The sequence below is a fragment of the Agelaius tricolor genome, unplaced genomic scaffold (assembly GCF_023055355.1).
Source record: "Agelaius tricolor isolate 1412-34295 unplaced genomic scaffold, bAgeTri1.0.p SCAF_23, whole genome shotgun sequence".
NCBI classification, from domain to species: domain Eukaryota; kingdom Metazoa; phylum Chordata; class Aves; order Passeriformes; family Icteridae; genus Agelaius; species Agelaius tricolor.
The window spans coordinates 5698059-5721828 of record NW_027269283.1 but is presented as its reverse complement, the minus strand read 5'-3'; the positions used below and the strand labels follow the sequence as shown (position 1 = coordinate 5721828).

Sequence of the window (23770 nt, the reverse complement as noted above, 5' to 3'; positions counted from 1 at the left end):
CAGTGAGGGGCGGTCTCAGCCCCCCACTGACTGCCCAGAAGCACAATTCCAGGGCCAAGTGAAATTCAGTGATTTTGTTTCTCTCCAACTTCTCTGGCTGTGGTGACAGAGCTGTGACAGCTGCCTGGAAACACAGCTCTGCTCCCAGCAGTGAGAGGGGAGCAAGAACTGCTGCTGAGCACAAAGCCAGGTCATCTCCAGATACTGGGAACACTCCTGGGATGGGCTGGGAGGCAGCAGAGCCACAGCAAGCAGACAGCACAAACCAGAGTTCTGTGACAGCAAGAGAGCCCTGACAAGACAGAGCTGCTGCCTGCACCAGGCACAGGGCAGAGATGTAAAACAGAGATTTTGCTGAGCAGGGAGAGTCTGACACCAACCCTGAGAGCAGCTCAAGGGCTGGGTAAATGAAAGGATGTAGGGGACTGGGATATTAGCTGTGGTGGAGGTGGTTAAAAGATGTCAGCTTTCTGGTGATAAAGCAGCTTCCTCAGAGGGTATGGGGAGAGAAGGGATCACCTTCCAGAGCAAGATATTGCCAGTGGGAACGGGAGGTAGAGGTTGACACAGCCTTGCTACATTCAGCTACCAGAGATGGATTTTCCTCCTGGGGTTGAAGGTATCACTGCCCTTTTTTCACTTCCTTTTAATGATCCCAGCAGATCACATCCATCTTTTGCAAATCCCTCTCTAGAGGGGACCTGGACACCTTGCCTTCTGCAGCTTGCCATGGCTGAGTGCAGGCACTGGAGGTGACTAATGCAGCCTCCTGTGCTGGGGATGGGAAAGGGGCTGCAGCAGCCCGTGGCTGATGGGACACAGCAGCCCCAGCCCCGTAGGACCCGTTCAGAATGTGGCAGTGGCAAGTGCCACTGTCCCCAGCCAGCACTGCCAGCAGACAGCCACAGGTCACGTCCCATGTGGTGAGAAGCATCATCTGCAGAGCAGGACTGGCTTCCCCTCCCGCAGGAGGAGGACGAGGAGGAGGAGAGGGACCTGCCCTTACCCTGCTCTGCAAGGAGGCTGTTGTGCAACTGCTGGAGAGAGAGAAGTTGCTGTGGAAGAATTTCCTCAGAAGGGGCTGTGTTGAGGAGGCATGGAACTATTCAAGCATCTTCACAGATGCTTCTGCAATCAAAGCTCTCAACAATCCTCCTCTTTTGTAGTGAAGGGTCTGGTTCTGACTGGCAATTTGTTGCTTTGAGCTCTCTCCATTTCCCCACAATATACAAGAAGCAAATCCTCCTGCAGAGCACAGGCTCACACTCAATGCCAGGCACTTGTCACCCCCACTGCAATGAGCACAGTGACTGCAGACACCTCCTCCTCCTCCTCAATGTGGAGTTCCCAGAACACTCCAGACCCCAGCCTCTAGAATCCCCAAGTGTTTGGGTGCCTGAAGTGGGACAGCAGGACTTGGAGAGCTGCAGCTGGATGAGAGTTCTTGTTGCCAAGGGCCTGGGTACAAACACTAAGCTCTTTGCAAACAGCCACGGGCCAAGTGTGCAGACCTGCCAGAGCAGGTGGCTGTGACCACAGCACGGATTGACTTGCTGTGAGGGGGCAATTAATGCTGCAGTTAATGGTGATGCTGGCAGAAATGCTTCCTCCAGGCTGGCAGCTGTAGAGGCACTCACTGTAAGTGTGAGAAGGAAAACTGCATGGATGTTGAGGTCTGACAGCACACCTTGTGCCTCTGGAAAACCCTCTGGCCTCAAGGCTTCCCCCTTCTGTCACAGCTTCCACTAACTGCTGTCATCAAAGGTCACCAGATGCTTCTTCCATAACATTTAGTGAATAATCAAGGGAGCAGGATGGAGTGGAGGCAAGGGGATGGTGAAGGATAAGGGAACACTCAAGACCTGGGGGAACAATAATCCTGTTTTGGAGCCAGGACTGTAAGATGCTGTTTAAATGAGTGTTCCCTTATGGAGCAGTTTAAAGTCTGCCTGTTCTGTCTGCTGACCTGGCCATGTCCCCTCTCTCTGTGCCTGCTCCAGCCCTCCCTGGTGTGCCACTGTCACTCTGATGGGTGCTGGAGCATTTGCAGCCACCTCAGTGAGGCTTCCCAGGCTCATGGGCCTTCTTTGCCATGAGCACCTTGATCTTTCCCCAGCCCCTGACCATCAAGGAAACCACCAGCAATTGATTTAGCTGGGTCAGGCCAGAATGCCATTTATTTGGATTTTTTCAGTATTAAAACTGAGTTTGAAGGAGGATTTTTTAGCTGCTGCCAGTAACTGAACACTGCTGTAACACACAGCATCACCAAAATGAGAACGGGTCAGGTACCAATGCTGTTGGCAATGCTCAGCTGTACTGAATCCATCAAGAATTACAGAATCATACAATGGTTTGGGCTGCTCAAACCCTTCTCCTGAAAGGGGTGGAGAAAACCAAGGGCATTTTTTTTCGTTGTTCATTTTAATTTTTTTCAAGTTCAGAGAGAAAAAATGACCCTTCTCTTGAAGAAGCTTTTTCTGATGAGCATTTCAATGAAAAATGGGAAGAAGCCAGAGATGCAGCATCGTGCCAGTGGGAACTTGCTGCAGGGGTTGGCTGTGCCATGGCCCATCAGCCACCCAGCCCCTCGTGGAAGGCACCAAAGGGACCACAATGACAGGGCAATGCAAGGAAAGGAAAAAAAGACAAAAAAAAAAGCACATAAGACTCAGGCTAGACGACAAGGAAATAATTTATTTCCAGGTCCCAGAAAGACCTCCGAAAAAAAAAATAAATAACAAGGGTGAGGAAATCAACCTTCTAATTTCATCTGGGTAGAGAAACAAAACCGAAGTGACTCCGTGGGACACGGTGGCAGCTGCCAGCTCCCCCTGCGGGGGCGGGCAGGGGGCGCGGGCACCGCGCTGCTCCTCCCGTATTTACAGAAAGGGAAACGCGAGCGTGAGTGCATGCGGAGCACGGGCTGCTCGGGGATGGGAGGGGTGCTAAACACCTACCCTGTCAGACCCCATCTGCTAGGACAGAGCCCTGCTATTGCACAACACTTGGCTAGAGGAAGGGCCAGCGCCCGAGGGGCTCAGCTCTGCAGCCCAGAGGGGAAACACGAACACATTCCTGAGGAAAGAGAGGGATTTCTCCGTTCTCCTGCTTGGAGGTGCGGGGTGCCACGTGCTCGGGATGGTGTGGCCAGAGCTGGCACTCGAGGGCCCTGCTGCCTCCCCAGCATCATCACAGTGAACCAGCAGCACGCTGGGCACAGGGGCCAGCCGCAGCATCGTCGCCTCCTGGGAGGGACCAGAGAGGCCATGAGGGGCTCCTGGCGCCAGCGTGAGCCCAGCTGGGCTCTGCACAGGTGGCAGTGGGCAGGAGCAGCTGGGGGCAGGCACTGGTCCTGCCCCTCTCTGCTGCTGGGTCTCGTGCTGCAGCCAAAGGAGCAACGCAGCAGCCGGGAAGCAACACACAGTAAAGAAATGGACACGCAGGCACACCTACAGTTAAACCTTCTCCAAAGAGAGAAACAGCGGCTGTAGTTAAACTAAAAGGACAAACCCAATGACAAGCCCAGGATGTGTCAGGCCTTGGGAGACCGTATCAGTTACCTATCAATGATAAAATTGATTTTTTTCCCAATGTGAACAGATAAGGAGCTGCACCAGCCAGGATGGCCTGAGGTGCTGTGCAAGGACATCACTCTACAGGCTGTTCAGTTTTCCCTGTGGTAGTTGGCAGGCTGGGAAGGCACTGGGCACCCAGTGCTTTCCTCCAGCATCATCTGCAGCCTAAGGAGCAATGGCACATCCCACTGGCACCTTCCTCACCTGCCTCCCAAACCCAGGAATTACATGCAAAAGCCGTCCTGCTGGGAGCCCATGCTGGTTTGCTGCAGGACACTGTGCTGGGCTGGGGACACCCTGGGCATCCTGAGGTGTCACAGATGTGCTGCCCAACCTGCAGCCAGCTCGGCCCCAGAGCTGTGCCAGCAGGTTCTGGCCTCACACACATCTCCTGGGATGGCTGTTCTGTTGCTAATGGTGATGCTCTGCTGTCAGCTGGGTGCAAGCAGGAATTATTTTTCCCTGCAGCAAGGTCCTCCATGGGATGCAGCTCTCCCCCAGCCACTGTGGGCCAGGGAGCACTGATATCCTGCCTGCTGCCCTGTGCAGCTCACACCATTTGGTGACAGCCAGTGCCTGGCTGGGAGCCCTGCAAACCCCGGGTCCTGTGTGAGGGGCTGGCAGAGCCCACCTGGGGGTGGTGCTCTGATGGCACCGCCCAGCACCACAGCTGCTCTGTGGCCCAGGACACAACATCGTGCCTTGGTGACAGGTGGGACATCCCTGTCTGCCACTGGGGCTGTGGGGCACACCGGGACTTCACAGACAACGTCTGCTGTGCAGGGAGTGTTGGGGATCCCCTTCACATCACCGGACAGGGGTGAAGTGACTGGCAGCACGGAAGGGAAAGCTGTGAGCAGCCGTTCTGCAGGATGTGATCCCAGCGTGGCATCCTCCCTCCAACGCCGTGCCCGCAGCCGGGGGCTGCTGACAGCCCCACGGGGAGCAGCGAGAAGGAAGACTTCAAAAAGCAAGTAAACTTAGGAGGGGAAAATCTGAACAGAAGTTAAAAGCTTGTTTCCCTCAGCAAGGAAAGCTCTTAAAGAAATCAAAGCTCTTTAAATGCTCTGACTCAAGTGACAAAAACAATTTAGACAACAAAAGGCTCCCGGTTTGCTCTTCCTCTCCTGGATGGGGATCACCGAACAGATCTATTTAAATGATAATTTGTGGGGGAGAAACCCTCTCCAAACCCTCTTGAATTAGATTTTCTCCTTCTTAAATCAATGCGTAGTGCTTTAATGGAGACTGGCTTTGAGGAGATGAGGACACCCCGGTGGCTCCTCCGGGCTCCCCACGCGGGCGCGGAGCCCACCCGGGCTGCACAGGAGCAGTCCCCCGGGGCAGCCTCTCGCTGGCAGCTGTGCAGTCTGGCCCAGGAGCACAGGATCCCGTGTGGCCCCTCAGCCTGGAGCCGGAGGAGGTGGCCGGGAGGTGGCCGGAGCCAGGGGCTGCAGGGGCAGCTAGGACTCCTCGCTGTCCTCGCCGCCCCGGCGCCCCGCGTACAGCGCTGCCAGCTGCCGGAACCGCGGCCCCCAGCCCCCCAGGTAGGAGAAGTCCTGCTCCGAGCCGCTGGACCAGGTGTTGATGGAGCTCAGGGAGGGCACTGGCGAGTCCGAGCCCTCGAAGGCATAGGTCTGGAACGAGTCATAGGGCGGCACAGAGAGGTCCTCATCCGCCTGCTCCACCTTCCTGCAGATATAGTCTCTGAACACAGAGAAGTCCAGGTCTGGGCTCTGCACCCACTGGGGAAGGGCGTGGAGCTCCGAGGATGGGTTTCTGCCTGGGCCCCCCTCTCCTGGCCCCCCACCTCCATCACCAGCTTTGATCTCGCTGAAGTCGTAGAGGCTGCGCAGGGCTGACATGTCATAGGCCTCTGTGTCCTGCTCACCACCTCCTTCATCGTTGTATTTGATGACATTGTCCCTCATGTCCTCGTCCTCCTCAGAGGTCAGGTGGCTTTTGTGGTGCCGCTTCAGCGTGAGGATCAGAAGGACCAGCACTGGGGAAGGAGGAGACAGTCAGAGGGGTGCGGAGTCTCGGGGATGCTGTGCTCCTCCAGGGACGACCCCTGCTTGGTGGCAGGGGTGGAGGCACAGCACCCCTGGCACAGGGAGCCCTGCCAGGATGCCAGAGGGTCCCCATCACCCAGGCTCATCAAGCAGCAGCCCTGCTGTGTACTGGCTTGGAGACAGCTTTGCCCAGGCTGCAGGGCAGAGCAGGAGCTTCCCTTGCCATGCAGTGTGACCACCGAGGGAGCGATGGATAAACACACAGCTGGACAGACAAACGGATGGGCTCTGCAGAAGGTGAGCAGGAAAAGGGGTGCATGATTCACAGCAGCAGCTAAATGCTGGTGGGTGAATGTGGAGCAGATGGCAGAGGGCCTGAGCAGCGAGCCGCAGCTGTGTCCTGGATCATCATCCATTCAGCCCATCACCTTTAAAGCACCAATGTGCGCTTTATTTGTCTGGGCAATTAGGCAGAAATTTGTTTGCACTGCGTTGGAAAATGAAACCAGTGTAAAGTGCACCCTGTGGGAAAGGGTTTTCTGAACGGAGATGCAGCAGGAGACAGGGAGTGGAGCCATGCCAAGGAGAGGATACCTCACCAAACAATGTGCAGCCTCCTACAGGTGTCTGGACAAGCCTTGGAGCCAGCAAGGAGCCAGCTCTGGGGCCAGAGAGGGCTTTCAGTAGCTGCATCCATCAACTGTCCTGTGCTAAACCTGAGGGCACTGCAACACCCCTCATTCAGAGCCCCTTCTCACATGCACACACTCCCCATGCCCAGCAAAGCTCGTGCCAGTGTCAGGCAGCAACCGGGGGTACAGGCTCTGACCTAGGCAGCACTCTGGTTTGACCACAGCCCAGCTCTGCTCCTGCCCACACACTCACACACACTCTAACATGGACCTTTACAGGGAAGAGCACACTTGTGTGCCCTACACCACATGCTGGGATCACACAGCCCCATCTGCTGTGAGACACCTGCGGTGGGCATAGCATGGCAGCTCTTGGCTCCTGCCTGTCCAGGCAGGGAGAGAGCCAGCAGCTCTCCAGGCTCTGCTGGGCAGCATCACACCTGCCTGGCACAGGGAACTCTGCTCTGGCTGCCTTGTGGAGCCCAGCACCATGAGCTGTGGCAAACATGGGAGCTTCCCCACTGGTCCCCGAGCAGGGGCTGAGGTTCATGCTCCCCATGCTGCAGCTACCAGGGAGGAGATGCAGAGAAGCTCTGTGCCCACATTCACGTGATGCTGAGGGAGTGGAGCAGGGACAGGCCAGGCCAGGGAGGGCTCAGGGGACAGGCAGGCACTCACCAACCAGGATGAGGATGCAGACCAGCAGCGCGATGAGGGCGCCGGGGCTCAGCGTGGCTGACACCACGTAGGCGGTGCTGTTGCAGGACTGGATGGCCCCGGTGCTGTCACAGCCACACACACGGATGGTCAGGGTCCCTGTGCTGCTCAGGGCTGGGGGGCCACTGTCCACCACCAGGATGGGGAGCAGGTACACGTCCTGCTCCTGGCGGTTGAAGCCCACCCTCTGCGTGTGCACCGCTGCCGTGTTGTCTGCAGGGAACAAACAAAACCTCAGCAAAGTCACCCCCACATCACAGCCTGCAGCATCTGCCAGGGGCTCCTCCATGCTCTGGGTGAACAGCAGCTATTCCTACACCACCTCCAGCAGTTATCCTGAGAGAGCCTGGGGCCTCCTCCTCCTCCATCACATGGACCCAGCTCATGGCTCCCTGGCACTGCAGCCCCCCTCTAGCCTCAGTGCCTGAACATGGCCAGCTCCACTCCAGCACATTCCCCTTTGCCAGCAGCACCTCAGAACCACCTGGCATCTCCTTTGTCACCACACCTGGGAGGGAGCCTGGCACAGCAGCAGCAGCAGCACATGAGTGTCTGAACCACGCTGACAAACAACACAGGTGGCACAGAGAGAGGGGAAAAACTTCCAAAAGACCCTGAGAGTGGCACAGAGTCGGGACAAAAATCAGCTGGTGACATGTACACAAGAACAGACAGGGTCTGCAGGTGGCATTGAGACTGCAAGAGCAGACACTGTTTTTTCCAAAGCCAAAAGCCATGAGTGAATGGTCCTACCTCAGCCAGAGGGCCAGATACCCCTGTAATCCTCTGTAACTCCTGAAGGAGTAGGCAGAGCTTCTTCCCAAGCCTCCCAGCCAAGTCAGGCATCCTCCTCCCCATCTGCTTACACCCTGCTGCTTGAGGGGCTCAGCTGGCACAGCACAACTCGTTAAGATCCCATTAACACAGCCACTTCAGGGGCCCTCCAGGGCCCTGGTGCCAGCGATGAACCCAAGGAGCAGCTGCTGCCCACCAGGAGCAGGGAGGGAGGGCAGGGACAGGCACTGACACTGGGACTGACTCCCTGCTCAGGGGTGCTGCAGGCTGCCAGCCAGCAGCAGCATGGGCAGGATGGGGCTGAACAGCAGGTGACAATTGGAGCCAGGTGTCACAAGCCACTGCCGACTGTCTGCAGCCTTTATCTAATAAACCATGGATTGGCCACTCACAGCAAGGTGCTGCTGTCTACAGACTCTGCTCATCAGAGCTGATTTATGCCAGACCATCCCCTTTCTCTATGAATCAGCCCTTCCATTGGAAAAGACATCTACAGTAACTCTGGCCCTTGGGCTGCTGCCATCACGGAAATTGCTCTATGGATTGGGGGCTGCACGAGAGCACACAGGGCATGGTGGGGACAGGAGGTGAGCCAGGACGGCAAATCTGCTGGTCAGCCAGGAAGCAGATCCCAAAGGGTGTGTGTGGCACCGCAGAGCACAGATTCCTGTCCTGTGGGACACCTGCCACTGTGGCTGAGACTCCTGGAGCAGCGTGTGGCAGCAGCACCATGGCAACTGGGCAGAGGTGTCAGCAGGAACAGGGGAGCACTGGCCCCTGGGGGCAAGGAGGCTGGACCAAGTGCGGTGGCAGCAGCACCTCAGAGCTGCCTGTGGCCTGCTAAAGATGAGCTAGAAAAAAAATTATTGTTATGCTAATCGTTTGCACAAAGGTAATGAGATCTCATTTGGTGCTGGTCCCCCCTCCTCGCTGCAGTGTAGCAGGGGGATATAAATAACGTTAATGGCACTATCTCAGCAAGAGACCAGGACTAACTCCTAGCTAGTCCAGCTAAAAGTGAGCCTCAGACACCTGGATGTAGTGGGGATAAAACCACAGGACAAAAAGGACAGACCAAAGTGCTGAAAGAGGGCCAGGCTCTGGCCACAGCCCAGGAAGGTCACCTTTGCTGTCACTGTCACACCAGCCAGGTCACAGCCTGGGGCTGGGGTCAGATCTGGCTCAGAGGATCCCTGAGCACACAGCCCTGCAGCTCAGCCCAGCCCTCACACAGGGCTGATGGAACACAGGGCTTGGGAACTCCCCCAGCTGCTCTTCAGCACTGTGTAAACGCAGGGGTAGCACCAAACCTCTCTGGAAATGCAGCAGGAGGCTGGCAACTCCCTTCTGTTTACAGGCAGCTCCAGCTCCTGTGAGGGACCTGCGACAAGGCATGCTGTATTTTTAGAAGCAGTCTCTAGGAACCAAGGGGAGCTGCACATGCAAGTGGCAGAGGGGCAGGCACCAACCTCAGCTCAGCCCAGACAGTTTAGGCAGCTTGGCACCACTGAAAAAGAAATATTGCCACCCACCAAGTCAAAATAAAGAATGTGGTACTTAAATTTAACAGCAGCATGACAGACAGGTCTGCTTAGAGAAACCTTGCCTCAGGAGGGTTTGTCCTGTGACCCAAAACTTGAGGCAAGGGAGCCACAAAAATCACAACTACAAATGTTACTTTAAACATCATGAAACTATATTTTATTTCCTGAACAGGGTGGCAGGCGCCCTTCATCCCAGGAGGGAGATAGACAGAAATTTCAAATGTACAGCAATGAAACTGCTCACCAAGGCTCAATAGCCAGAGCCCAGCCTGGCAGGCACCACCTGCCTCTGGCACTGAAATGGCTCCAACACCTGCCCACCACCCCCTGCCCCCCACCACCATGAACTCTTCTCTGCTGGGTGTTTGCACCCCTGTCACTCACAAACTTCTGTGTTCCCCTCTGAGATACTCCAAAAAAAGTGCTCTGCCATACAATTGTAGTCCTTTCGATCACAGATCTGGGAAAATTTTGCACAGATTCTTGGAATGTGTATCCTGGAAAATGCATGCAAAGCAACCTCCTACAAAACAATTGTCATTTCTCTTGGTGCACTTGTTTCTCTACATGTGGCTGACCCACAGCAGCTGCTTTGGGATGTGTCTTGGTGCAGATTTGTTTGCATTGGCACAGCCCAGGCAGCCCTGGCCCCACAGCCCTTGTGTCTCTTCCTCTGCAGCAGTTTCCTGCCAAATCCATTTCTGGGGTGATGAGCTGAGGAGCAGAGCTTCTCAGGAGCAGCACTGCAATGTGAGCAGACGTTAATCCACAGCTCTCCTGAACAGACGACTCTGGGTCTCCACACTTGGTTTCCTGCCCAGTCCCTACAAAGCTGCACCTTCTGCTGAGGCTGTGCTGAGTGTCCTCTGATGCCCCAATCCAAACCTTTTACTATCACTGCTTTCCTGCTGCACAAATTGACATTTTCTTCGTAGGTTTCCTGCCACCCTCTCTCTGATCACGCAGTGACATTATCCTGTGTTACATCACATCCCCTTGTGTGACAGGGCAGGAGAAGGCCCCTCTGTCCACCTGAGGAGCAGGACACTGGGCAGGGCAGGAACTGACACGAGCTGAACACACAGGGACTCATCAATACTGCCCTAAGGGGAAACTTTGGAAAGGCAATATACTCTGGTGGTAGCTTAATGTCACTAGGAATAATAAAATAATTAAGTCTCCCAGACTCCTTCTCCAAAGAGGCTCTTGGCAGCCTTGAAGATAGAACTAATAAATCCTTCTCATAACTCAATCTCAAACCGCGCTAGCAGAGCAGGAGGGATTTTGATGTCCCTTCCCTCTCCCACACTCCCAGGGCCCTGTGAGCACCTGTGTTCCCCCTCTCCAGCAGCTGCCCTGCTGCCCCAGAGCCTGGGAACAGCAGCTCTGGGGAGGAGCACCCGGCTGTGCCTGCAGGCACACTGCTGCCAGAGCTGCCCCGAGGGAGCAGAGCTCCTCCAGCCCTGGCTGGTGCAGCTGGCAGAAGAAACATCCTGGTTTCCCCTTCTGCCTCTTCCTTCTCTCGAGTTCTCTGGGTAGCAGGCCACAGCACCACTGCTGCTCCTTCTCTGTTTGCTCAGCCCCGAGGAGGTTTGATGCTCTTTTACACACACACACCCCAACTCTGCCCCAGCCAAACGAGCATCTGTGCTGCTTGTGCTGAGAGGGGCATCCCTGCGGGGCTGCAGGAGGCTTCCTCTATCCTCAGGCAATCCTCAAATCCTAACATTTTGCTTTTGATTGTTAGGATTTTCAGATCTTCTATCACCCATTACATGCTCTTAATGAGACCTGCAGAGAGTTCAGACATCTGCTTGCCGAGCCCTTGAGCCCTGGAGTCAGTAGCTCCATGTGTCACTCCACATTACCTAGCACTCCTTCCAGGTTGCTGGGCTTGGATGCTTTCTACCATCCCTTCCAACACAATTAGCATTTCTTGGAGAACATGATTTCAGGCTTTAATTGCCTTTGATCCTGCTGTAATCAATTTTCTCAGGGCAGAAAGGCCCAGCAAAAGGCGAGTTAGGAAACAGGGGATGGTGAACGCCTTTGGAATGGCACCAGTTGGATCTTAACATGGTCAGCTTCTCTAATTCCATCTCTTCCTTGATTCACTCCATATGATGGGCATCTTCTTCCTGGACGCTCGCTGTTGTTACCACAGGTGACATTTATTCCTTGTCTGATGAATCAGGGAGTGTGTGAGAGCTCCCTCAGACAGAGCAGAAGCAGGGAAAGAGAGGCACCAACAGGCAATGGTGCTATTTCCAAAAGCCCAACTTGCCAATCACCTGTAACTCAGCTATGTGTCTGCAGGGACACCCTTGGTTTTTGCATCTCCAGCCCCGAGCCAGCACAGCTCTGTGTGCCACACCCAGGACCCGGGAGGGAGCCCCAAAAGTGCTGTCCCCACCCTGAGAACAAATCACTCCCCGAGGTGGCTTTCTGGTGCCACAAAGGAGCCAAGTGAAGTAGGTGCAAAGCAAAAGAGAGGATTTAAGCAAGAGCTTAGAGAATCCATCTGTGCTGACATCCATCAGTGTCACTCCTTGGCTGCAAAAGCAATATTTATAAATCACGTTTCAAAACTGGCTACAAATTTGTACAAAGAAACAGATGGGCTGGTGGTAGCAGTTTGTCACCACTGATATTTGCACGGGGGAGTAGAGACAAGTGCATGGTGGAGAGGGGTGAATGCAGGAGAGGGAAGCAATGGGGGAACACAAGGGAGGATGCAGCAAGGTCACCCACGAGAGCAGGGGCAAAGGTGAGTACCCAGGGTCGTTGATGGACTGGAGAAGGGGGCAGAAATCAAAGGGAGGGAGGTGGCACCAAGGCACCCTGTTAGAAATGAGGGGTGCCTCCATCTGCTACAGGCAGCCACCTCCTCTTGCTGTGGAAGACAGCACTGCTCAGCAACTGGGAGGGTCTCCAAACACTCTGGGAATAACCCTGCAGCAACAAAATTTGTTTTCCCAAGAGCAGGAGGCGGGAGGTGATGCCAGCTTTTACTCATTTTATGCAGTGTTACACCACACAAAAAGCTCCAGGGATCATTTAGCACAAAGAGTTACCCTGTGCCACGAGAGCCTCATCCCACTCAAGAGAGCAGCAGCTCTGGAGGAGATGGTGGCACATGTGTCCTGCATCTCCTGCAAGGCCAGCTCTTGGCCACTGCTGGTGGATGCCCCACACAGAGCCAGGGAGCCCCTGCCAAGCCCCACACACCCCCAGCCAGTTCCCTGGCAGATGAGCAAACAGCAGTGGTGGCTCTGGCCATGGCAGACACCCTGGCCCAGAGCTCGGTGCCTCACGAGGGGCTGGGCAGGGATGGACACCCGGGTGCAGCTCAGCATGTTCAAGCACATTTTCATAAGGTTTTCCAAAGAAAGTGAGGGAAGTTAATCGCTGGGTGTGGGGCAAAATCTGGCTGAGGATTAAAGCTTGTTTACATGATAAGAAGCAAAGGTCTTCTGAACAGCTGCCCTTGAGCAGAGGGGGAGGGACTCAGGTCAGGGACAGCTGTGCTGCCCAGGACACAAAGCAGTATCCAGCTGTGCTACCATCACATCTGAAGCTTTTCCATTTTGACTATCCCTAATAATGCTGAACCAAACTGAGCAAGCAGGATCTTACGTCAGCAGAAGGCTCCTATGATAAGCTCAGAACAAACTAAACCAGGCTTTCGGCAGATAAAGCTGCAAAAGCAGAGAAAGAGAATGATTTTAAAAGAAAACCCAACCAAAACCAAAGAAGAATTTCAATGTGATCTGCTGGCCCCTGTGACAAGCACATGAGGCTGGAGAAGGTCCCAGTATCTGCAGGGGACCCTGCTGTACTCATTGCTACAATCAGCACCTAAATTCCCCCTTAAACACCAATCAAAAATAGGAAGCATCCTGATAACTACTTTTCTGGATTGTTACTGTCCATAAACGTGCAGCCTGCAAAGTCCAACAGCAGCCAGGCTCAGCCAGCAGAACCTGCATGGCACCCCATCACTCACAGCAGCATTGAGTCACCCAGGATGAGCTACTGAGCTCAGGGATGCAGAGAACCCCAGAGCTGCCCAGAGGAACAGACAGACTCTGCTTGTCTGGCTGTCCCAAAGGAGAGGATGAGCCCCAGGAAACAGAGGAACTGCACCCCAGAGCCACCACCAGACAGGGAATCAGGCTCTGCAGGCTGTGTCCCAGAGAACCCACTGTGGCTGTGGGCTGGCCACAGCATGGCCCCACTGCCTCCCAGGGCTCTGGAGCTGCTCCCATTTGTCAGGGGCACAGGGCTGGCCACCCATATGGCAGCCCCAAGATGACCCAAGCTCCAGGATTTACCTTGGAGAGGAATAAATCATAAAGCTCCAAATGGGAGTGTGTTCTTCTATAAATCCACATCATCTCCTTGCCTGCAGGCAGGTTGGAGATTTCCCATCAAGAAAGGGACTGAGAGCCCTGAAAATACCAAAGGCTTAACCAGACAGCATGAGAGGAGCTTTGTAGCTGATTGCAGCGAGGAATAAAGCTGGCAGAGCCTCCTTGAGGAAATCCAAGCTGTTAGCTGATCAGTCCCACCATTTCAGGTTGACAAGAAGCTCTGCCACATGCCCAAAGCACCCAGAGCTGGCACAGAGAGACCATAACCCACCTCCCTGTCCATGGCCAGAGGTGCTGCTCAGCCTCAAGGATGCTGGGCCAAGAGTACAGCAGGACTCACCCTGGATATCCAGCAGAGAGAAATGGTGGTTGTTGGTGGCCTCAGGCGCCAGTGTGAAGTAGAAACGGTGCCCGCTCTGAGGCTCGTCCCGGTCCACAACGCTGATTGTCTGGATCAGCTGTGGGGAGAGGGCACAGGTGAGCACCAGAGCTGCTCCCACAGCCTCTCCCAGGGTCCCACTGCAGGGTCCAGCCAGCAGCATCACCAGCTGCAGCCAGAGAGGGACGAGCCTTCAGCCCTGCAGGTGGCTCAGTGGGAGCAGCAGAGTGACTCCCACTGGGACAGGGGCTGCACACCAAGGCTCTCAGGCAGGAGGGGACAGATGGGCAAGCTGGCACTAGTCCAGAGTGCTGCCTGCAGCCCTAGACCAGGGCTGGGGGACTCTAGCTACCTGGCCTGGCTTGGCATCCTCACACACAGCAGCTTCATAGGGGGTGGCAAGCTCAGGTGGATTGTCATTGACGTCCAGGATTCGGATACGGAGAGAGGCCCTCGACACCTGGGAGTGGTTATCTGAAACAGAAGGAGAAGCAGAGCTTCAGGACAAAGGGACAACTGCTGCTATCAGAGAGCAAACCCCCTCATCCCCATCTGTCCTGAGGCCATCGTGGCTGCTGCCAGCACTGCACCTCTGCCTGCCTGTGGCACAGACTGCCTGCAGGACAGCAGCACCTGTACAGCATGCTTCAGCCTCACTGCACCCTGCAAAGCAAGCCCAACCACGGGGCTGTGTGCCAAGGAGTCCTGAAACACCACCTGATCTACCCCTGGAAAATTGGAGCAGCCCAAAGCTAGTCCCAGCCATAAGGGTTAGGAACTGTGATGCAGCAAAACAGCACCAAGATGGGACAGAAAACTGGGATGTGAGATCCCCCTCTGACCTGGATCCTGATCCATAGGTGCTCAGGACTGGCAGCAACATCCAAGGGCCAAGCAAATGGAGCTGGGATGTGAAACAGCTGCATCAGCTAAGGGCACAGGCTGGTGGTGAGATCTGTCTGTCCAGCTCTGCTGTGCCCAGGTGACCCAGGGTCAAATGAGCCCCACTGAGGCACGAGGCTCTTGCCCAGGGACTCAAGCATCTTATGCTGACACTGGGTTTTTGGTAAACTTAAACACAGCATCATCCACCAGCTGGCATGAGGGGGGCACACAGTGAGACCGAGGGCAGCCCTGTCACCCTGGCACTCACCAGCCCAGCCTCACCCAGGCTGTGGTCCTGGGGACCCCCCTCCCTTGGGGCTCCCTCTGCACGTGGGATGGGGCAGCATTCACACCTCCACTCACTGCAGCATCACTGAGCTGCACACACACTGCCGAGGGACACCGAGCCCGTGGCACAGGATTATAAATCACTCTGGAGGGCCTGATGTTTGCTGAAGCACCTCATATATCTCCAGAAATGAGAACTCCCTCTTACTCCATCTCCTTTGTTTTACCCAGAGGCTGCACCTGTGACAGAACTAATGCTTCTCTCCACGCTCAGGCAGGAGTTCTGCTGCCTGTTTGTCTATAACATTAATAGTGGCCCCAACTGATCAGGTGGGGGAGGACCCCGGGGAGAGGAGATTTAGCGCTGCTCCATAATTAGCCAGGAATGTAAGCCCCCTCCCCAGAGCTGCCTTCACCCGGTTCTCACGTTATCACTCCCTCTCACCCAGACCAGCTGCTCTGGTGATTAGATAGTTGTTTTTGGGGGAGGGAGGCTGAAGTCGTGACTAAAAGCCTAGAACTATGTGTTATTTTAAAAGGCATATTGGTGCAGTGAAATTGCTTGAAGGAAGAGAGAAAGGGGGAGGCAGCGGGGTGAGAAGGGAGCCCGGGGAGGCGGCGGGGTGTGTGCTTGATGCCCACAAATGAGCAGGAAGAAAAAGGGTTCAGTTCCTGCAAGAAGGAGGATGACAGCGTTTCATCACCCCCTCCTCAGCCCACAAGGAAGATGGATAACCATCCCTGCTGCTCAGCTCTGGAGCAGGCGGAGAGGAGAGGAGAGGAAGAAAGGAGGAGGAATCCAGGACCCCAGCTCTTTCCCTTCCTAACTATAACCCAGAGGAGGAGCTGCTCCCTTAGGGCCCCAGTGTGGGACCAGCTGAGAGCAGGAGCCCATCCCAGCGCTGCCAAAGCCAGGAGCTGTTGGGATGTGCGTGCCAGCTCTGGACATCCAGGTGATCCTGAGCAAAGCAGCTTCTCTTCGAGTCCAGCTCCCCCAGCCCCTGAGGGGGGCTGTGAGCAGCGTGTTCAGAGCCAGGCAGGAGCGCAGGGCTGTGCTCAGCAGCGGGGTCACATCCCTGCCTGGGCACAGAGCTGGGGACCGGCACCCAGCCCTCCCCAGCCAGGGCTCACGTCCTGCTTCCCTGGGCACAGCTCTGAGACAGTGACCTTTCCAAATGCACCCTGTCATACAAAAACCTCTCCTTCTGCCCTTCCAAAACTGCTGAAGCCTGAGGCTCGTGCTCACTCCTGGCTCAGTGACGGGGTCAAAATTTGACGTGTCCAGCAACATCGAGGTTAGAAAGGCAACTGCTACACTCTTGTCTACCTTTCCAGTGAGGCACACATCAGCTTCTTTTTATTTTGGCTGTACAATGTATATTTGAAGGTTTCTCAATGCTTTATCAACTTCCCTCATCCTTTGTGCTAGTACCTGGATTTACGGGTGGAAAAAAAGAAGAATGGTTGGATGTATTTGAAAGAAGTTATCTTCAAAACATCTGAAATAAGTTTTTTTTCTAACAGTGGCATAAACTGATATTATGATGGTCAGAAATGTTATTGAGATTGTTGGAACTCATCTGTGATGAAAGGCACAAAGCACTCAGCTAACACAGGACTCACATCTGCGAGGTCAGAAACTCTGGCAGTGCTGTGTGCACGCACCCAAAACACCCCAGCACAGGGCCAAAGGCTCAGCAGGCAGGTGCCAGGGCCAGAAAAGAAGCAGAGAGGGTGGATGAGGCTGTGGTGGGGGTGCTGCAGGCACCTGCCCTCACAGGGCTCACCTGGCCCGTGACAGAGGCGAGGGCAGCACGTGCTGGCTGAGGGCAGCCGGAAGGGAGAAAAACCATCTTCCATTGCAGCCTCTCTCCTCGGTATTCCAGCTCAGCTGACTGACATGCAAATTAGTTTAATTATTTCTTCTTCTAAAATAAATTATATTTTGCAGTGGCTGCAATATGTTGTGTCAGGCAAAATTACATTCAATATTTTTAAACTAATTGATGTCAGCCTTGAGAAAACCTGATTGACAGCAGAGAGAAAACTAGGCTGCTACCTAAACGCTTCCCTAAATTAAAATTAAACATGCCGTTTTTCTGCATTTCCTTCAGGAGCTGGAATGCTATTAATCTGAAAAGACTGGGGAAAGAGACATGGAAAATACACAGAACAAGAGGGAGATGCTGGAAGCACAGCTGTGCAGTATGGGAGCTCCAGGCTGGTGACTGGCAGCTGCCTTTGCCAACATGGGAGGAATTATTTCAGAGCCACTGGAGCTGCTGTGCATGGGGGACAGAGCTCTGCCCAGTGCTTCCACACTGCTGCATCTGTGCCTGCCCCAGCACAGCCACCAGCGTGGCTCAGGGCTCAGCCAGACACCCTGCCCAGGTGCCGTGTAGCAGAACAGGCAGCACTGGGACAGGGCTGGCAGGGATGGGACGGGCAGTGCCAGGATTCTGGAGCATGAGATGGTCACAGACCTGCTGCACAGCAACCCTCAGGCCAAGAGTTACATGCTTCAGGGGAATCTTCATCCACAGAGTATTTCCTTATTTAATTAATCATGTAAGTAAGTAATCTCAACAGGACAATATTCTCCTCTTCAATATTCAGATGCAAAACACCAACTGGGCCTCTCCCTGAGCTGCAGACAGCTGAGTGCTCACAGGACTGACACCCAGCAGCTCTGGGCAACTGCTCAGCAGTGCTGTAGCTCTGCAGCAGCTCCCAGGGATGGGAAGGGATTGACAGTGCTTGGTCACCCCTGCTGTGGCAGGAGAGGAGGGGACTTGTGGCTTCTGCTGTGCCAGGGTCCAGCCCTTGCTCCTCCAGAACCTCACACAATCTCACAATAAAGCGCTTTGCATTTTTACACACAAACATCTCCTGTGGAGCTCCCAATCCAGCAAATTCCATTTGCCCTCCTCCCCACACACACCCCAAAGTGCTCAGCAGCTTCTCTGGGTCTGAGGAGAGCCCAGGTGGCCCTGGGCTGCCACATGCAGACCGGCTCAGGGACACTGCTGGGCACAGCATCCAATCTGCTCTTCTGTGTGGAGACCAAATTGGTACAATACTGAATTCAAAATTTTTACATTAGTAAGGAAGCCAGAAGAGGCAGGAGTGGAATTTATTTCCTCACTATCTCAGCAAATTGGGAGAAGAAAATGCAGAGCAGAAGTCTGGGATGTGCCACTCTGCTCTCTAGCCCTGATGCCATGGTGCTGGGGCACAGGGTGGGTTTGGAGCTGTTGTGCAGCTCCTGCCTGCAAACCAGAGTGCTGCTGCCAAGGACAGAGCAGGGGCATGCCAGGGGTGTGACTTGTCTGACAGGTGGCTGTGTCAGAGGCTGGAGCTGAAAACGTGGCCCCCAGCTGAGGGGAAGCAAAGTGGAAGCAGCAGCTAAGCCAAGTAACATAAATGGCTCTCACCTCTCCTGAGTCCTGCCCAAACTCAGCAGCATGAGAGTCATTAAATTGCATCCAAACACAATGCTCTGATTAAAGCCAGTCTCCAGCAGGAAGATTTATCATCTCAATTACCAGCAGTGGACACAGCAGTCAAGGCCTCATCATTTTACATGAGCAAAGAGGAAAACAGGAAGAGAATCACTAATATTAGCCCAAGGAAGGTAAACAGCTTGCGAGGGAGATGAAGATTTATCTGTGGAAACGCTTGGCCTGGTCCCAGGCCAGATTAGCTGAACAGCCCCAATGCTCCCTGCTGGCTGCCATGCTGCAGGCCAGGCACTCTGCTGGTCCTGGGCAGCTCCTGCTGGGGACAGAGCTGCCCTTGCTCCTCACGGCACCACTGGGGAGCCCAGACAGCTCATGGGCACAGCTGGGCACCTTCTGTAGCTGTTCCTCCTGCTTCCAGGGGCAAATACACCCTGGTACCCACAGCTGGGAAATAACCTGGACACGGTCTCTGCAGCAGCTGCAGTGGGTGCCAGACAGGGCTCTCCAGGGAGGGGGCACAGCTCCTGTTTGGAGCTGCTGAGCCCCACAGGCTGCCTGTGGGAACAAGGGTTACCAGTGGGGCTGGCCAGTGGCACAGAGTGGGGCTTGCCAGTGACACAGAGAGGGGCTGGGCAGTGGCACAGAGAGGGGCTGGGCAGTGGCACAGAGAGGGGCTGGGCAGTGGCACAGAATGGGGCTGGGCAGTGGCACAGAGAGGGGCTGGGCAGTGGCACAGAGAGGGGCTGGGCAGTGGCACAGAGAGGGGCTGGACAGTAACACAGAATGGAGCTGGGCAGTGGCACAGAATGGGGCTGGGCAGTGGCGCAGCCAGTGGGGCTGGGCAGAGGCACAGAGAGGGGCTGGGCAGTGACACAGCCAGTGGGGCTGGGCAGTGGCACAGCCAGAGGGGCTGCTCAGTGGCACAGAGAGGGGCTGGCTGTCCTTTAGCCTGCAGAGGTCAGGCCCTGCCCAGGACAGCCCTGACAGCAGACCAGGAGGCCACAGGGATGCAATATCTTGTTGCAACACACTGCAGGCCATGTTACTGGTGCCATGGGAATCAAGTGAGCCCTGGCACCTTGGGAATTCAGTGGGTACAGTTTCCCACCAGCCCCAACGAGCTGAAGCACAATCCTGGGCAGCAGGACTCCCACTGGGTTTGTTCCATTCCTCGTGCCAAGTTTACATCTCACTGAGGAAAGAGAATATGTGACCACTTGCCTCTGGTGGAGTTGGTGATGTCCAACCCTGTGGCATCCAGCTGCACCCCACAAGCCCATGGTGGGCACCACAGACACCTGTGTGCCAGGAGCTGCACTGCTGGGTGTGCTGCTGCCCTGCATTCTCCACTCCCACTCCAGGGCTGATCCCACTGCACCAGGCACATCCTGACAGCTGCTGCACAGCCCTGCTCCCAAACCCTCCATCACTCACAAGGCTGTACCTTTACAACTGCCCTTTCCACCAGAGGATCCAGACATAAATTGTACTTTAAATTCAATATCAGTCATTAATATTTCATGATTACAAAACGTTAAGGATAATGTCACTGGGAAGAATGTCTGGGCAGCTAAAACGGATGAGTCAGAGCTCACCATGGGAGAAGTCAGAGCACTGAAGAGTCTCCCTGGCTTTTGAAGCAATCCAGCCTGACAGGCTTCCCTGCCAGAGGGGAGCTGCAGCATTTACTGACTTGTTCTGAAATCCTAGCCACAGCGTGTAAATATTGTCCTTCTGATTCTTGTCACCTCACGTTTCCTCTGGATGCTGAGTTGTGCTGCAATGCTGCCATCCCCCCTCCCTGCAGAGCCTCCCCATGGAGCCCCCAGCACAGGTCACAGCTGGACTGCCCCCCCTGGGATGTGACCAGGCAGGGCTCACAACAGTGCCACAGCCAGGGAGTGCAGGGGTCACTCCCATCAGCCAGCACAGAGAGTTGGCACAGGGAGGGACTGGGATGCACCATGGAGCCACAGATACCCCTTCAGGGCACTGGGGGTCTGGCCAGGGCCACTGACCCTTCCTCTCCCAGGGCTACAGGGCCTGTGCCCTCACCTGGCCAGAGTGGGTGGCAGGATGTGACCTCTGGGACCTAAGTCATGCCTTGACCTGGCTCCTTGAACATGAACAGCAGTGTCAACTCTCAAGAATGAGCAGAGAAACACTCAGAGCAAAGCCTGGGGAAGGCTCCTGCCCACAGACAGACAGGCCTTGGCACATGTCAGCAGGGATAAGGAGGGGCTCTGCAGCCCCAGCAGCTCCCTGGTACCCACTGCAGGGCAGAGGCAGTGCACAGCAGGGCCCAGGCTACCCTGGTGACTTGCACCTCCAAAATATGGAAAACTCTGAAGAACATGGCAATGCCATTCTGTTTCCCAGCATGATGCCTGGAACATTCTGCTCCCACAGTCCCTTCCCCCTGCTGCACCCCAGGATCTCCCATCCATTCCTTCTGTGCCAAGCCTGCACCACCCCAAGCACACACGAGGCATCCAGAGCTCCACACCCAGGTGCAGGTCCAGTCTGTGAATCCCAAACACTGAGAGCTCTGGCAGAGGCAAGTGCTGACAGTCCTGCAGTGCCACAGGGCTCCAGCTGAGGGGACATCCAATCCAGCAGGGCACAGGATGATCTGGGGGAGGCAGTGATGTGAGCACAGCCCCCCGGGAGCCCCTGGTGCTGCTCAGCAGGTGTGAGTGCAGGCAGCAAGCTGTGCAGGGATGACTGGCAGAGATGGCGCAGAGATAACACAAATTTGATTAGTGTTCATCAAATACACTATTCGACCATGCTCCCTTATTAATGCTCAGCTCAGGAAGAGTATTTTTAGGTTGTCTAGGGAGATGTCAGACTCAGTGCTGCTGCATTTATTTTTCTTTTTTACTTTGGTGTTGATTAACACTTGCGTCTTGGCCACCCCTGCAATGGCAGCACCCAGATTCCTCCTCCTGCCCCACAGACTCTGCCCCACACAGCATTCCTGCATCTCACCTGCCTCCATGGCCAGGACAGTGATGTTGTGCCACCCTGCTGTCTCCCGGTCCAGGACCTTTCCTGTCACAATTGCCCCTGTTTTGGCATCGATGTCGAAGATCCTCTCGGCGTCGGTGCTGCGGTCGATGGCGTACCTGTGACCAGGCAAAAGGGGAAACCATGAGCAGCTGGAGGTGCCCAGCCTTAGCACCAGCCCCAGGGTACTGGAATCCAACACCACAGGCGCTGTGTCACTGCTCTCCTTGTCCTGTGTTGCAGCATGGTACAGGAAGGCCACGTTTCTACCAGGCTGCAAGCCCAGAGCCTTCCACTAAAATGAAAGTGTGGCTTTTGGTGCATAAAGTGGAACTGTGCACAGACTTTGGACAAGGGGAAAAACCTGCTCTGATGGGAACCTTATGCTTTGGATAGACAGAGCAACACAAAAACTGTGGGCTGTAATTTCACCTGTGGCTCTGGGAAGCTTCAGTGCTGTAGGCTCAGGAAAAGCATGGACCAAACTGAAGGTGGGCACCCCTGCTCAAGGAGCCCTTCCCACCTAATACCCTCTGTGCTGCTCCTCCACTGCATCCTCAAGTGAGACAGCCAGAGGGCAGGGCACAGGAGGCTGTAAGCCACATCTGCAGACACCTCAGCTGCAGCCACAGTGGCACAAAGCACAGGCTCTGCACTGACCATGTGTTGCTGGGGCAGCAATCCTGGCAGCAGAGCAGTGGGCAGCAGCCAGCATCCTCCCACAGCCTCCCATCCATCAGCACAGGACATCACACCAGCAGCCCCAAGATTTGCCCTATTTCGTGCTTCCTGTCCCACAGGGAACAGGCTGATGAGCTCCTCCAGCTCTGGCTGTGTCCAGCTGCTCAGCAGAGAGACCCATCACAGGCATCACTCTGCTCATTCTGCTGCTTCAGTGCTGCCCCAAACAGCCCCTCCTGAGGGTGGAACCAACCCACATATCCCCTGGGCCACCCCCAGAGAGCACAACTCCCATTTCTCTCCAAGGGCAGCCCCACAGCCCACAAGGAGTCAGATACCAGGTTTGGCCCTGAGCCTTCACCAGAACACCACAAATCCATGTCCCAGTGGTCTGTCCTGCATTTCCAACCATTACACATGGAATGGAGCAAGCCAACAGTAAATCAGGGCACAATGAGGTGTGAGATCCTGAAGGAAAGGGCTGGAAGGGAAGTCTGATCCAGCTGAGGCTGTTGAGCACAGCCATAGCACAAATAACACAAACCACCACTGCAATCAGAATTAGAAATCCAGAAGGCCTGCAAATCACAAACAATACAGCATAATGTTATTGTGTACAGCATCTTTCACACACACTGAATCCCAGAGTGCTTCACAGAATTAAATAATACAAGACAGCAAAGAGTACAAAGGATAAATTACCAAAAGCAGGGCTGTGAATAAATTAAAGCCTTCAGTCACATGTCCAACCACAGAAGGAAGATAAATGTAGGGACAAAGCAAACTGGAAAGCTGGTGAGGTAGGACTGAGAGGCCACAGTGGACAGAGCAGAGCAGGACAGGCTCCAGGCTAGCAGCATGTCCAGGACAGGGGAAGTGCTCCATGTGCTGCAGAGCAGTTTTCCAGCCGTGGGTCCATCACCCACAGGGCTCACAGCCAAGGAATATCAGCTCATCTTCTTCATGACCCTGTGCTGTTCTGCCCCATGCCCTGGGATGGGACCAGCTGCAGATGGGAGTGCCTCTGGCAGAGCCTCTGCCCATCCACACAGCTCCAACTCTGATGGAGGCACACAAAAAGGCATTCCTACAGTTTAACATGTTATACAGTACCAGATTCCATTTCCTAGCTCTCTCGCTTTCAGACAGATGGGGAGATGAGAGAGTAAATACAACAGCACTTGCTTGTAGCCAAATAAAAACATTCAAAAGTCACTCTCTAAATTCACTTGTACCCAGCCACCATCTAGTACTTATGTAGCTGAATTCCTCCTACCCCCTTGCATCTAGAGGTGATGGACATCTCACACAAAGCCAGGTACAGGCTGATGTATCTCAAAACCAGCTACCAGGGACTGCCTGCATTTTCTGCCCCAACTCCCAGCTGGCAGCAGAGCTTTTACAGGCACACAGCCA

The 23770-nt window shown here is 54.8% G+C and overlaps 1 protein-coding gene across 1 annotated transcript in view; it reads right to left on the bottom strand.

Moving 5' to 3' along the window:
* Window positions 1-2677: 2677 nt before the first annotated feature.
* CDH22 (cadherin 22) overlaps window positions 2678-23770 on the bottom strand; it is a 78626-nt gene continuing 57533 nt past the window's right edge. Inside the window, exons 8-12 of the mRNA XM_071447099.1 lie at window positions 21656-21792; window positions 14383-14504; window positions 13992-14109; window positions 6901-7152; window positions 2678-5580 (exon numbers count right to left, since the gene is read on the bottom strand). Coding sequence (XP_071303200.1) covers window positions 5042-5580; window positions 6901-7152; window positions 13992-14109; window positions 14383-14504; window positions 21656-21792 — 1168 coding nt within the window. The 3' untranslated portion in view covers window positions 2678-5041. The remainder of the gene's footprint in view (window positions 5581-6900; window positions 7153-13991; window positions 14110-14382; window positions 14505-21655; window positions 21793-23770) is intronic.